Here is a 16,406-nt window from a genome sequence, read left to right as displayed (position 1 = left end):
CAACTGCTCTTGATTTGGCTAATTGATCCGCTCAGTGGAACTTGACCCATAGCTGGAGCTGGGAAACAAGTCAGAATCATATCCAAACATGAGCCTGCTCTCCATTATCAAGCTACCACCAATCATGGGCTACAAGAGGGCCCACACCTATTAAATTCCCTATAAAAAATAAGTTTCCCATGTAAAAGAAAGCATGCAGCAATTGTCTAAGTTGGTTATTTCACATAATATAATGATTTAAAGCTGTATTTTTTTCTTGCAAATATCATGAGTTTTCTTCTTTATGGACTATAACTTCTTTATCTATATACTGTTGATGGACATACAGCTTGGTTCCACCACATGGCTACTGTGAATAGTGCAGCAATAAACATGGACACTGCAATAGTTTTAGTTAGGCATCCCTCATAAACTCATGTGCTTTAAATGCTAGGTCAGCATTTGGAGGCAATTTGGGAATTGGATCCTTGCTAGAGGAGGTGTGTTGTTGGGGCAGGCTTATGGGTGTTATAGCCAGCTTCCCCTTACCAGTGTTTGGCACACTCTCCTACTGCTGTTTTCTACCCGGTGTTGGGTGGGAGGTGATGTCCGACCTCGGCTCATGCCATATTTTCCCTTGCCATCATGAAACCTTCCCTCAAGATTTCAAGATTGTAAGCCAAAATTAATCCTTTTCTCCAGTCAGCTGCTTTTAGTCATGTGCTTTATCTCAGCAATGTGAGCTACAACAGATCTGCAGGCATCTTTGTGGGATGTTGACTTACAATTCTTCAGCTTATATCCAAGAGTAGTAAAGATGGGCCATAAGAAATCCCAATGCCTATTTCCATATTAGCTGTACCAGTTTAAATTCCTGTCATCAATTAATATATGTTCCCTTTCCTACATCCTTGCTAGCATTTTTATCATTTATTTTCTTGACAATAGCCATTCTGACTGAATGAGATACAATCCCAAAACAGTTTTAGTTTGCTTTGCCCTGATGGCTGAGTATCTTGAAATTTTTTCCAAGTATTTATTGGCCATTTGCGTTTCTTTTTGGGGGACCTGTTTATTCATTTCATTAATACATTTTTGGTTAGATTACTTGTCTTTTCCTTTTGGGAGGACAAAAATCTTATTTATCTTGGATATTATTCCCTTGTTGGCTTTGTAGATGACAAAGTTCTTTTTTCCCTCATTCTATAAGCAATCTTTTTTTTTTTTTCTTTTGGTTTTTTGAAGTATGGTCTTGCTGTAGCTCAGGCTGACCTGGAATTCACTATGCAGTCTCAGGGTGGCCTCAAACTCATGGATATCCTCCTACCTCTGTTTCCTGAGTGCTGGGATTAAAGGTGTACACCGCTATGCCCAGCTATAAGCAATCTTTTAACGCTAGTGATTATTTTCTTTGCTGTGCAGAACCTTATCAATTGCCTGTAATTTTATTTGTAATTCTTAGGATTAATCCTGTGCTATGAGTCCTTTAAAAAAAACTCTCCCTTTACTTATACTTTGACCCTCTACTTATACTTGGAAGGGTTTTTGTTTAAATCATTGTTTTATCTATGTTTTAAAGTTTTGGGTCTTTGATCCATTTTGAATTGATGCTTTTGTATGTTGTATGGATATAGTTGCATTTATTTTTACTTGTGGAAATCTAAGCTTCAAGCACAACTTATTAAAAATGCTGTCATTTCTCCACAATGTGTGTGTGTGTGTGTGTCTGTGTGTGTGTGTGTGTGTGTGTGTGTGTATGTTTAAAGTCTGAATCTCACTGATGTATGTTCCCTGAGCTACTACAGAATATGCAAATTTCATTTTCCCATGATGTTTTCTCTTTTGTTAAAAAGGTATTTTTATTTCTTTTGAAGGAGAAAGAGGGAGAGAAAGAGAGAGAGAGCGAGAGACAGAAGAGAAGAGAAGAGAAGAGAAGAGGAGAGGAGAAGAGAAGAGAAGAGAAGAGAAGAGAAGAGAAGAGAAGAGAAGAGAAGAGAAGAGAAGAGAAGAGAAGAGAAGAGAAGAGAAGAAGAACGAATGATTGTATCAGGGCCTCCAGCCACTGCAAATGAACCCAAGACTTATGTGCTTCTTTGTGCATCTGTATTTATGTGGATACTGGGGAATTAAACCTAGGTCATTAGGCTTTGCAGGCAAATATTTTAACTGCTGAGCCATCTATCTAGCCCCTGCAGTGGGTTTTTGATGCCTGTTTCTGTGCTGCACTATATTTGTTCCTATGGCTCTATAATATAATTCGAGATGGACTATTGTGATGCCCCTAGCATAACGTTTTCTTCTAAGGATTACCTTTGTTAATCTGAGGAATTTTGGGTTTTATTTTTAAAAAATACTATTATTTATTTATTCAACCAAGAAAGAGTGAATGAGGAAGGGAGGAAGAAAGAGAGAAACAGAGAAAGGGAGAGGGAATGGGCATGTCAGGGCCTCCTGCCACTGCAAATAAACTCTGGACACATGTGCCATTTTATGTATCTGGCTATATGTGGTTACTGGGAAATTGAACTCAGGCTATTAAGCTTGGCAAGCAAGTGCCTTTAACCATTGAGCAGTTGTTCCCTCTCTCTGTGCCTTCTTTACTAATGAGATATGTAGATATATCTCATTAATAAGTATGCTTGCTTTTGTTAGCCCTCCTCCATCTCCCTACCTCTCTACCCTGCTCTTACCTTCCCATCTGTGGCATTCCTCCTCTGACTTTCATTTCACTTAAACTCTGGTACCTTCCCTACTTTTCTCTCTTCAAGCCTATGTTTTCCCTTCTCATGGGGCCTCTTTCTACTTTCCTTGCATCTACCCACTATCACCCCTACAATAGCATACTTATACAAAGCTTCTATGCTGGGATCCACATATGAGAGACTGTGTGTTTGCCTTGATATACCTAGGCTAGTTCAATATAATTTTATAGTTCATCTATTTTCCAGCAACATTCATATCCCAATTTGTCTTTATGACGGAATGAATTCCACCACATACATCACATTTTCCTGATCCATTCCTCTGCTGATGGACATATACACTTATTTCATTTTCTTGCTATTGTGAAATAGCAGCCATGAACATGACTATGCAAGTATCTCTGAGCTACAATGTAGGGACCTTTGGGTATATACTCAGAAGTATATATAGCTGAGTCATAAGTTAGATCTAATTTTAAGCTTTTTATTTGTTTTCTTTCCTTTTTTATTACTTATGTACCCAGTGTGTATACAGCCATGTCGGTACCATCATTAGCCTCCTCTCTGTCCATCCCCTTCCACAGGGACCCTCCTCGTTGGGGAATGTGGGTCATGCATTATGGGGTTAGCTGCTTTTGTAGTGAACCTAGTACCAGCTCAAGGGTGAAGGAGATAGACCCAGAGAGCACTCAACTCCGCCAAACCAGATATCCAGAGACACAGAGGCTCCCAAGACCTCATCACTGAAATAGACCTAATTTTAAGTTTTTGAGAAACTTCCACACTGATTTCCATAGTGGCTGCACCACTTAACACTCCCACCAATAGCAAAGAAGGTTTCTCTTTTTCCATACCCTCACCAATGTTTGCTGTTATTTGGGCTTTCTTTCTATTTGTTTGCTTTAAAATTATTTATTTATTCATAAAAGAGAGAGAGGCAGACACAAAGACACTGAATATGAGCATGCCAGGGCTTCTTGCTACTGCTAATGAAATCCAGATGCATGCACTAGTTAGTGTATCTGACTTTACATGGTTATTGGGAAATTGAACTCTTCTCCTTAGGCATTGCAGACAAATGCCTTAACCTCTGAGCCATCTCTCCAGCCATTGTTTGTTTTCTTATGAGGAGAGAATTTTAGCAGGGGTGAGATGAAACTTACGCTTTCATATGAACTTTAGGATTGAGTTCTCTAGTTATGTGAAGAATTCCACTTACCGTTTATTTATTTATTTGTAAGGAGAGAGGATGTGAGTTTGCAAGGGCCTCTAGCCACTGGTAAATCTCCAGGTGCATGTGCCCCTTCATGCAGCTGTCTTTACATGGGTACTGGGGAATAATACCTGGATCGTTCGGCTTTGCAGGCAAGCACCTTAACTGCTGAGCAATATCTCTAGCCCTCCATTAACATTTTGATGGGGATTGCATTGAAACATTAGATTGATTTTGGTAACATTGCCATTTTCACACTATTAATTCTGGCTATCCATGAGCATGGGAGTTTTCTTCTTCTTCTTTTTTTTTTTTATAAATCTAATGTCTTCTTCAACTTCTTTCTATATAAACCTTTCACTTCTATTTCTTCCTGGTATTCCTATTCAAAATAATATTTTCAGTATTTTACCTTCTGGGGTAGCTTGCTAATCCCTGTGCTCTGGAAAGTTTTCCAAAATAATTCTAATTCATACTCTTAGATTTCTGACAGCCATAAAGCTGGTAAGAACTGTGAGAGGAGCTCCCACACTATTCATACATAACTTAGAAAAGCTCAACTACAGTGGAAAACAAGTTGAATTACTTGAACTTGTCATGATCCCTTTAGCCATGAAGGACCTGTGTATATGGGTTTTGCTGCCCACTACTCTCTCTTTGCACTTTTTTATATGTAACTAAATCATTATTGAGAGACATTCTCAAGACTTAATACCTCAAGGGAAATTTTCTGATGTCATTAAGTGACTTATCCTCAAATAGAAAGCCTTAAATAACTTAATAACTTAAATAACTTTATCACTTGTTCTAATGCTACTTAATTATTTTTGTTTGAGGGAGAGAGAAAGGAAGGAACACACACACACACACACACACAGAGAGAGAGAGAGAGGGGGGGGGGAGAGAAAGAGAGAGAATTGGCATTCCAGGGCCTCAAGCCACTGAAAATGAATTCCAGGTGTTTGTGCCACTTGTATACCTGGCTTACGTGGGTACTAGGGAATCAAACCTGGGTCCTTTGTTTTTGCCAACAAATACCTCAACTGCTAAGCCATCTCTCTAGCCTCTAAATTCTACTTTTAAAATATATTTGTTGGGCTGGAGAAATGGCTTAGTGGTTAAGGCGCTTGCCTTCAAAGCCAAAGGACCTAGTTTCAATTACCCAGGACCCACATATGTCAGATGCACATGGTAGCACATGTGTCTGGAGTTCCTTTGCAGTGGCTAGAGCCCCTGGCATGCCCACACTCTCTCTCTCTCTCTCTCTCAAATTAAATAAATAAACAAATAAAATATTTTTAAAGTATATATTTGTTTATTTATTTGCAAACAGAGATATACAGAGGGTATTGGTATGCCAGGGCCTCCAGCCACTATGAGTGAATTCCAGATACTTCATCACTTTGTACATCTGGCTTTATATGGGTATTGGGGAATCAATACATGGAACTGGGGAATTGTTTGGCTTTGCAAGCAAGTGCCTTAACTGCTGAGCCATATCTCCAGCTCCTACCACCAAGTTCTATTTTGTAGCATTTGCACAAGGTAAAAAGTAGAATGAGGTCATGTGACACTATCTATTCAATGATCAAGAGAAAAGACCAAACTTGGAGTTTAAGTAATGTAAGAATACTAATCTAAGAGCCATATATTGAGCCATACACACCTTGAATGGGGCTTAGAATAGCCACCCAGTGATACTAATGCAAATGTCTTTGTAGGAAGGTGTTCTTAACTTAAGTCTCCTAAATTTCACACATTAAGAGCAAACAAGGAAGGAAACTGCGAACGATTCTGGTGTCCTTGCGCGTGGACCCACGATCGGCCATGGGGACTCAAGTGTGGCCACTGATGAGGTTCCTCATCAAAGGCAGCGTGGCCGGTGGCGCCATCTACCTGGTCTATGACCAGGAACTGCTGGGGCCTAGCGACGAGAGCGAGGCAGCCCTGCGCAAGGCCGAGGAGATTGTGCCCCCGGCCATGTACCAGTTCGGTCAGTATGTGTGCCAACAGACAGGGCTGCAGATGCTGCAGCTCCCAGAACCTCCAAAGTTGAACTTCCCTGTCCGTGAGTCCTGGAACTCAGGCATCATCACTGTGATGTTGGCCTTGTCCATGGCCCCCATCAAGCCCTGTGAGTACTCTAAGGAAGGCTGGGAGTACTTGAAGGAGCATGCCAAGTAGGGAGGAAGAGCACAGGGGCTGGTGAACAGAGACAGGTCAGCAGAGAACGAGGAATGGGACCCCACTCTGAGGGCAGCTCTGGCCTTGTTGGTTCAATAAAGAACTTGGAAGTGCCTTTGACCAACATGCTGGTGGTCTGGGGTGGGTCTGGGGGCAACTTGACTTGGGATGTGGGTCGGGCATGAGGTACAAGGTACAAGGCCTCATGCTACAGAAACTGGGTGTGGACTCAGAAAAGGCCAAGAAGGTGCAGAGCGGGAGGTGCAGACTGGTCATCCTATGCATTAGACGGGCCCACCACCATGTTGCCTTATGCCAGCGACCTTCCTGTTCTGCTGTCACACTCATTCTTCTGATGACATGAGACCCCCAGGCTGTTCATGGCTGCGTGAGGTTCCTGCTATCCCACACTGCCCTCAGCTGTCTGGGACTCTGGAACATGTTCTGTTGGGGTGTATGTGTGGGTTCATAAAAGGCCTTGGCACTTGTCCCCCAGTGAAGCAAAGAAGACAGCCTTGGGGGAGGAGCTAAAGCTTTATGAACTTGGCTATGAAAGTCCCTTGGGTCATGGTGGGACATGTGGCCAGCCTGCATGATAATGGGGGTGAGGGGTCACAGAGAAAAGTCTAGAAAATGGAGGCTGGGAGAGGCCTGTGGGAGGGGTTGGGGACAGCGGTCTGTGCTGTGCCCTCCCCACAAGGACCCTCAGCACCAGATGAGCTGAACAGCGTGGAGGTCTGCGGTAACACACTGGCCTCAGGCCAAGGTGGGAGGATGCCCAGCTACTACACAGGGCCACCAGGGAACTGGTGGCTCCTGATCATTGCACACATCTACCTCCCTATAAGCCCCCCCCCCACATCTCCACTCAAGGCAGAACCCACCTCCTAGGTGTACAGGGTTTATACCATGTTACCAGAGCCACTGCATAGGTGAGCAATAAAGAGCTGTGGGGATGTAGAGATGGCCTAGCTGTTAAAGCGCTTGCCTAAAAAGCCTAAGGCCTTGAGGTTGATTCCTCCTACCCACATAAAACCACATGCACAAGATGGTGAATACATGGAGTTCACTTACAGCAGCTGGAGGCCCTGGCATATCCATTCTCTGTCTTCTGTCTCTCCCTGCTTGCTGACAAATAATTTTTTTTTTTTTTTTTTAATTAAAGCTATGGATGGATGGGTGAGAAGTTTTGTCCAAAGCCTACCCCACTCCAGCAGGGACTTAGTTCCTTGTGGAAGCTGGCTGCAGAGGAATGCATGAGGGCTCACTCACTGGGTCACAGCCAAGTGTGGAGCAGTTCTGTCCCTGTAGGTGAAGTCTGGTTGGTCCGTGTATGCATACCTTACCATGCTGAAGCCAAGGACAGGCTGTGCTGGGCCTGGATCTGAGCTTGGCTGCCCTTGGGTTCAAGAACAGAGTGGGATCGTCACTGTCCTCAGCTACAGTGTTGTTTGAAGGTGATGGTTTCAATGTTTGACAACATAGGTTCAGTCAACTTTTTCCTTCATGTTCCACTTGATGTATCTGGCACTACATGGACACTGGAGAATTGAACCTGGGCCATCAGGCACTGCAGGCATCAGAACTTAACTACTGATACATCTTTGCAGCCCTTTGTTTTTTGAGGTAGGGTCTTACTCTAGTCCAGGCTGACCTGGAACCTACGGTGATCCTACATCTGCTTGGATTAAAGGTGTGTCACCACACACAGACCAGGATCTTTTTTTTTTTTTTTTGAGAGAATTGGTACTCCAGGGCCTCCAGACATTGATGTCGAACTCTAGATGCTTGTGTGTCTGGCTTACATGGGACCTGGAGAGTCAAACATGGGTCCTCAAGCTTCACAGACAAGCACCTTAACCTTTAAGCCATCTCTCCAGTCCAGATCAGGCATTCTTTTTTTTTGGGGGGGGGGCGTTGAGGTAGGATCTCACTCTGGTCCAGGCTGACCTGGAATTCACTCTGTAGTCTCAGGGTGGCCTTGAACTCATGGCAATACTCCTACCTCTGCCTCCCGAGTACTGGGATTAAAGGCGTGCGCCACCACGCCCAGCATCAGATCAGGCATTCTTGATTAAACCTACTTGAGCCCCCAGCATGCAGATTCCTGCTGGGGGAAAAGGCATGTCACTGGAGGTGGATCTGAGTCCTATCCTACTACTGGGTGTTTTTAGAGCAGATTGAGCTCTAGGGTGCATGTTTGCTGCCTGTTTGGTGGTCTCTCTCTCGCTTGGATCACTGGAAGGGTGCCAGTTTCTTCTGCCATTGATGGAACTTCCCCTGGCTCTGTAAGCCTGAAATAAACTCCCTACCTCTGAAAAAAAAAACAAAAAACAAAAAACAAAGAACAAACAAGAATGAAATGAAGCTGGGTGTGGTGGTGCACTCCTTTAATCTCAGCACTTGGGAGGCAGAGGTAGGAGGATCCCTGTGAATTCAAGGCCACCCTGAGATTACATAGTAAATTCCAGGTCACCCTGACCTAAGTGAAAGCCTACCTCGAAAAGCCAAAAAGAAAATAAAAAAGAAAAAAGAATGAAATGAAACAAACTGCCACATAAGAAACTCAACAGAAGCAGAAACTAAGAATGTAACCATCTAAAAAAGTGACATATTCAAGTAAGCTGGAGAATATTAAGAAATATGAATTATATTGTACCTTAAAATATATTATTTATTCTACTTTAGTATATATTGCTATAGCTACAGAGTTACAATCTAGAATATACAGCAAATATACTCAAGATGAAAATTTTGATTACATAACTATGTTTTATCTTTTCTAAAAACACTAGCAGTTTTTCTTCTGCCTCCCCTCTACCCCATCTTTTGAGGATTTGATGTCATCAAAACATTTTGTCTATTTATTTTTGATAATTCAGTTAGCTTTCTAGTGGTCATTAGCGGAGGGCTTATATAAGTCTGTATAAATATAAATTTATAATACACTAAATTTTAAAATAACTACTAAAATAAGCATTGTGATAACTAGTAACCAACAGGAAACATTTTAAATTACACAAAGTATTTAGAGAAGAGTATATGTAATTGCTAATTATAAAACTGAAAGACACTAATTTAGGCAATTCTGGAAAAATTCTGATGAGAAAGACTAGATATTATTGCAAACTGCAGTTCCCAGAGAAAAGAAAAAGCCCCACCTGCACTAAATATTCTATAGGGCTGATTGCCGTATTAAAATCTGTGACAGTGGAGAGCTGGGATGTTACATGTTGGGACCCAGATTTATAGGGAACTATGTTAGCCTCATAAGTAGCCATTATTTTTACACCTCTGGGTAGGATCTAATATCCTTGTGTTAGGTAAATCCTTTTGGAATGCATAAATAGACCCCTAACTTCTACCAATCCAAAAGTTAATAATGTCATCAAGTTGCAACTGAAATTAATCACAAGCATTTCTCAGCTTTGTTGTAATCTACCTACCTGATGTTTCCACCAGTGCATTTAAAAAGTATCTTGAGTTCTGAAGACATGGCTCAGTGGTTAAGGGTGCTTGCTTGTAAAGCCTGACTGCTCTGGCTCAAATTGCCCATACACATGCAAAGCCAGATGTACAAAGGGGCATATGCATCTGGAGTTTGCTTGGAGTAGCAAAAAGGCTTGGGTGTGCCCATTCATTCTCATTCTCTCTCTCACTATTACTCTCTCCTTGAAAATAAATAGATAAATTTTGAAAAGTATATTAACTTATGACTATTTTGGTTCTGTTACCATCAGGACTTCATAAAATTTATTCCATGTGACGACACGGCATTTGGGGTGCCTGACTTTGAGTTCTCAGACCATGGTCATATATATTGGCTCCAGAACAAACTAATTATTTTTCCCTTTGAAGCAAGATTTGTGATTTTTTGCATTGATATGCCTAAAACACAAAGACTGCAAAAGAAAAGGCAGGAGATAGGAAAGTGAAATTAGGGTATGGGTGATGGGCTAAAAATGTCAATGGTTAAGTCTAATATGGGTTATAAGAAAAAAAAAATAAAGAAGGGATAAAATCAAAAGATCACATGGAATACTTCCAGAGTTGTTGAAAGACATATATTCACAAATACATTCGTCACACCCGTACTAGTAGGATTAACAAATATAAATTCACACAGTTATACAAACTACTGAGAGGACTTTGGACGGCCTTAAATAGAGACAAGTTACCAGCAAAGGTATTTAAATTTGTTTGATAATGACTAAACATTGGCAGCTATGTGAACCAAAAGATCAGTTAATAAAAACTTTAAAATGCTGAAAGGAAATAATAACATATACTTATCAAACATAATTCTTTTAGGCATAAGTACTGAGAGAGAAAACAAAGTTAAATATAAATTAACCTATACCAAACAAACAGAAATATTTCTTAGAATAAAATTAATACTTAATAATTTCAAACATGCATAGCATCATACTTTGTTGTATAATTCCCTCCCATATCCCCTCTTACAAATCCCCTGCCTCCAAACAAGTAGAACCTATGTATCCTTTCATGTTTTATATGAAATTTTTTGAGATTTATTATAATAATTTCCTCATAGGGAAAAAAATGGAAAAAGGAGGGAGGGGTAAATATACCCTGGAAGTCTACCAGCCTCAGGCAAGCCTAATTCATACTTAAGGCCATGCTTGAGAGAGGGTTTGCCAGTTAAAGCGCTTGCCTAGGAAGCCTAAGGACTCATTTTTGACTTTCTAGGTCCCACATTAGCCATACATACATTGTGACATAAGCACACAAGGTTAAACATGCACACAAGATGGTGCATGCATCTGGAGTTCTACTGCAGTGGCTGGAGGCCCTGGCACAACAATTCTCTCTCTCTCTTGCTCTTGATATCTCTCTTTTCTTTCTCTCTCTGATTAAAAAATATTAATAAAAATTAAAAAAAAAAAAACTTTAAGGCAGAAAATCCCTGGACCACCAGGTGAAAGTGTTCACTCGATGGAGGACTATTATGTCTATTATTACAGTGATGCATATATTTGAGATATGAGGTCATATGTTTCTTGCTCAAAGAATAGCTGTCCTGCTCCTCATACTTGACTTTGATTTCTGCTATCACCATGTCAAGTTCAGTTTCAATTTAGAGCTATGTTCCTAGAATCAAAAATATTGTGCCAAACATAAGGAGTTTTGACTGCTTTATCTTCTCCAAACATAGCACCTAAATATTTTGTGTACTTTAAAATATTCTTCCTGTTGGTTGCTAGTTATGACAATGCTTATTTTAAAGTTTAAAGTATTATAAATTTACATTACACAAACTTGTATAAGCCCTCTGTTGAGGGCCACTAGAGAACTGATTATCAAAAAGAAATAAAGTGTTCTCATGATATTGTCCTCAAAAGATGGGGAGGAAGATGGAGAACTGCTATTTCTTTAGAAAAGATAAAACATACTTATCAAAATATTTTTTGTCTCGAGTATATTTCTGGTTTATCCTAGAAATGTACCTATAGATTTACATACTAAAGTAGTGAAGTATTTTTTTTTTTTTAAGGTACAATATAATTCATGTTTCTAAATATACTCCAACTTACTTCAGTATTTCACTTCTTTAGATGTTTACATTTCTAGTTTTCTATTTCTACTGAGTTCTTAAGTGGCTGTTTGGTTCATCATTTCATTTCATGCTTGTTTTCTCAAAATCTGTGGACAATAAGGTGCTTAAATGAAGAATGGCTTCCTTCAAAGATCTTTGTATATGTTTTACGGGTGGATATTCCAAGCCTCATTCAAGAGGTGGATGGCTTAATTTCTGTTTCTTAGGTTGGTATTCTTATTTGATGTCTTTGAATTATTTTATTTATTTATTTTTGTTTATTTTTATTTATTTATTTATTTAAGAGAGAAAGAGGCAAATAGAGAAGAGGGAATGAGTACACCAGGGCCTCTAGCCACTGTAAAAAAAAATCTCCACACACACACACATGCCCCTTTGTGCATTTGGCTTTTGTGGGTCCTGGGGCTTGAACCAGGGTCCTTAGGTTTCACAGGCAAGCACTTCACCACTAAGCCATCTCTCCTGCTCTATTTTATATATTTTTTGATTCTTTACTCAGATGTTTTATGAACCATGGCAGAAGATTTATATAAATTTGTTACTGTGATTTAAAAAAAATGGAAGTTTGGGGGCTATAGAGATGGCTTAGGAGTTAAGGACTTTGCCTATGAAGCCTAAGGACCCAGGTTCAACTCCCCAGAACCCAAGTAAGCCAGATGCACAAGGTGGCACATGCGTCTGGAGTTTGCTTGCAGTGGCTGGAGTTCCTGGAACATGATTCTCTCTCTCTCAAGTAAATAAATGAATAAAATATTCAAAACAGGGCTGGAGAGATGGCTTAGCGGTTAAGTGCTTGCCTGTGAAGCCTAAGGACCCCGGTTCGAGGCTCGGTTCCCCAGGTCCCACGTTAGCGAGATGCACAAGGGGGCGCACGTGTCTGGAGTTCGTTTGCAGAGGCTGAAAGCCCTGGCGCGCCCATTCTCTCTCTCTCCCTCTATCTGTCTTTCTCTCTGTGTCTGTCACTCTCAAATAAATAAATAAATAATTAAAAAAAATATTAAAAACAGAAATGGAAGTTTAATATTATATTTTTAGAAATTATGTGCATGGATTATATATTCAAATATATTTTTATGAAAAATAAAATCGTTCCCTCTTAACCTGCTTAATTTTTCTGTGGTAGGATTGTCCATTAAATATTCCTTTTATATGGAAATCTCTGTGCCTTTTCTCCTGTTTCCCTAATCCACTTTTAATTTCAGCCAGTAGCATGGTTGTTTATTTTGAGCAGTATGACTTAGCAGGACTTCCTCAATCATTTCTTCTACACTCTTTTTCAGGACTAATTTGGTGCAGGGAATGTTACTGACAATCTGCTACTTATTTGTTTACAAATTATTTCTTAACTTTCTATTAACTCTCTGTAGACAAATTTAAAGGTATGTAAAATCTATTTTCTTATGGTTCAGAGTGGCACATGTCAAAATGATTTATGATCAAGGTAGACTCAGGTTCTATTCAGAGAAGCTTAGGAGCATGAGACTGTGTTCTTCTCCAGAGAAGCTAAGAAATGTATCTTCTTTTCGACAAGAGTAGGAGTTGTGATGATTTTATCTGGATCATAAACATGATGGCTTTGACTGACCCCACAGATCATACACTCTCCACTATACCCAAGTGTCGTGCCAGGTGCTGAGAATGCTGGTCAACTGCTGTCATGTTTACTGTTCAACATCACAAAATTTGTTTACTTAATGCACCTTCATTGATTGACAGTATAGTATATGCCATTCCCTTATTCTGGATAATGAATAAAACAGATAAAATGTCTATACTTTCATGGCATTCACAACATAATGATACAGACAGAAAGAAGATAAGCAAAATCAGTGATATGTTTCTTAATCAGTACAAAATAAGGAGTAACCAACAAGAATATTGAATATTGAAAAAATATAATTTTATTCAATAAGAATATTGAATAAAATAAAGGTCACATGCCATTTTAGTTTCTAATTTTCAGGCTTTGGGAGAGATTTTTACTCGGAAAGCTTTGCATCACTTTGGTTGTTTCTAAGTCTGACTTCAAGATGTAATAGGAATGGAACCTAAGAGAGAAACACAGTTAAGGAAATATGTATCCTAGTATCAAGCAACAGAATAGAGTTAAATGTCTTACCTTGTAATTCTTTTAATGACAAAAGCAGTGGTTATCTTGTGTTAAAATGACATGGGTATTAATATAAATGTCCATTTATGTCTTTTGCTTGATGGCCAAAGATATGGAGAAATTTGTTTGAAAGGAAATCCTAGAAACACCTGGAAGAAAAATGACTTGAAGACATTTTGGAGTGTCTTTCTTCCTCAAGAATTTGACCCAGAGGTGTTTCTTCTATGCCCAATGTTTGGAAGCATATTTGAGAGCCTTTTCTTTACCTCCAGAAAAGGAAACAAATGGAGAATCAAGACTCAAGGGTTACCAGAGGTATCATTCAGACTTGCAGGTCAGGAGAGGTAAAGAGAAAATAGCATATCTTAAAATCACTAGGCAGGCACTTACATGTGTTCATTACAAAATCTAATTGAAGGAGGAAGGGAAGATAGTTTGAACACTTACCAAACCCAGAAGGCATTATGAGGGAATAATTGACACATTGACCCATTCAATGAAAGGACAAGTAGATAAGACAGAACCAGGCCTGGATTTTTTTTTTTTTTCTTCAGGGGAGAGTATGAACGCAGTCCCCCACTACCACAAATTATGTAGTTTCCTGCATTTGGGGAAATCACAGGGGTCAGCACATCCGTAGTGCAATGGATAAGCCTCGCCCTGGGAAAACCACCCTCGTGATCATGGTATCTCCCCTGACAGGTAAGTATCAGGCCTGCATTTTAACCATGTACTTAGCAGAAATGGAAGGCACTCGTGATAAAACTAACAAGAAAATTCAAGCCGAACTTTACAGCATCTTTTCACCAGGAGAATTCAGACTCATTACTTTTAAAATTCCACTTGGAATGCTTTTGGATGAGGGTCTGGATATAAGGATGTCTTCCTGGCTTCTTGATTTTCATTTGGAAAACCAAGTAGAACACTGATTGGTTCTGCTTTTATATGGAATGCAAAGCAAGTCTGCTCCTGATACACAACCAGATAGAACTTGTTTTTCTTTTTTATTCTCTTTTTGTTTTTGCTTGGTCCCCAGCAAACTGCTCTGTTAATAATTTACCAGCAGTGTCTAGGAAACTGTGGTCTCATATTGCTTCTAGCAACCATCACATTGCTTTCTCATGTCTGTATATTTTCCTAATACTCTGATTAGCTAAAATTACTTTAGATTAATATAATATAATGTATTCTATAATATTGGAATCTCAATTAGAAACTCATTTTCAGAATAACTTCATTTGAGATGATGAAAATCAACAAATATTAAGCCAAAACAAAGCACTAAAATAACATTTTTCCTGGCTCAATAATTAGATGACCAGAAATACACATTATCTCAGGCCTTCTGTCTGAAGACAAATGGAAATAAATTTTATTTGTCATTTTGTTTTGGAAAGGGCTGTAGTTGTAGTACTCCTTTTAATTTTAATTTTGAAATGTGTTTGTCAATGAGGAGGTAAATATATATCTTTTTTTTTTCACTTTTCAGGCTTTAGGAGAGACTTCTTACTCAGGAAGCATTGCATCGCCATGGTTATTTTTAACTTCAGCTATGTGGAGTCTATTGGAGTCTCAGGTCTTAAATAATAACTTTTCAGGTTGCATAAATTCATTGTGTTTTCAAAGAAGTAATCTTTCAAAGCTGGTTGTAATTATCAAATTCTTCACCTAATTTGGAACTCTAAACCTGAATGCCTATTACTAGGGTCAATACTGGCATTCTAAGACAGTCAGGGTGGCACACACTGGGCATGTCAACCCTTGGGAGATAGAAGCAACAAAATCAGAAATTCAAAGGCAACCTTGGCTACATAGTGACTTCAAGGCCAGCCTGAGCTACTTGATACTCTGTCTACTCTGTCTCAAAACAATAAAAAATAGTGTCCTTCTCATAGAGACCAAGATACACTAAAGTTTATTTACAGCTTAGTTTGTATAATTTAGGGTGCAATTGGCTCAACCAGTTATGCCATTGTTATGCTCATCTGGTTCAAAATTTTTCTGGTCAGTTTGGAGATGTTGCATAGCAGTTAGGGCACTTGCCTGCAAAGCCAAAGGACCCAGGTTCTATTCCCCAAGACCTATCTATGTAAGGCAGATGCACAAGGTAGAACATGTATCTGGAGTTCATTGGCAGGGCCAGAAGCTCTGATGGACCCATTCCATTCTCTCTTTCTCTCTCTCTTTCTCTTTCAGTAATAGATAAATAAAAATAGTAAAAATATTTCTCCTCCCAACTGTGTGGAGTTAATTAAGTCTCTTAGCCAACTTCAATGCATTTAAAAAATTCTGTTCTCTTGATTTCATCCTAACTGAATATTGGTTCTATTATAAGGAATATATAGCTTTGGAGTTTTATCAGTCATAGGGATAGGAGCTGAGGTAAAAGAGAAAATGTGCAGAAGCCCAAGAGAAACATCAGGCATTTTGTGTTTTGCTCATGACATGGCCCCATTTCTCAGTTAGATCCCTAGCATCTCCTAAAGGGATACCTGATTTTCGTTAGCAAACAACAGATAACCCAAGGAAGCCTTGGGACAATGATGAAAATATTTGTGCTCTTTTTGTGGTTGTTGTCTATTTATTTGAGAGTGACAGAGAGAAAAAGAGGCATAGGGAGAGAGGGAGAGAGAGAGAGAG

General features: G+C 39.5%; 1 protein-coding gene and 1 non-coding gene across 2 annotated transcripts; one reads left to right on the top strand and one right to left on the bottom strand.

Moving 5' to 3' along the window:
• The first annotated feature begins 5,721 nt into the window (after positions 1–5,721).
• Positions 5,722–6,156, top strand: LOC101596729 (MICOS complex subunit MIC13-like). The gene has a single exon (XM_045157670.1). It carries the CDS (start codon positions 5,722–5,724, stop codon positions 6,076–6,078), a length of 357 nt encoding a protein of 118 aa, XP_045013605.1. The 3' UTR covers positions 6,079–6,156.
• An 8,161-nt stretch (positions 6,157–14,317) lies between these two features.
• On the bottom strand, positions 14,318–14,476 carry LOC123463274. The gene has a single exon (XR_006638857.1). It is a non-coding gene; the product is annotated as a U1 spliceosomal RNA (small nuclear RNA).
• Positions 14,477–16,406: the final 1,930 nt, after the last annotated feature.

The sequence above is a fragment of the Jaculus jaculus genome, chromosome 8, assembly GCF_020740685.1.
Source record: "Jaculus jaculus isolate mJacJac1 chromosome 8, mJacJac1.mat.Y.cur, whole genome shotgun sequence".
Taxonomy (NCBI): Eukaryota; Metazoa; Chordata; class Mammalia; order Rodentia; family Dipodidae; genus Jaculus; species Jaculus jaculus.
The sequence above is the reverse complement of the archived record's forward strand: the minus strand, read 5'-3'. Positions and strand labels throughout refer to the sequence as shown.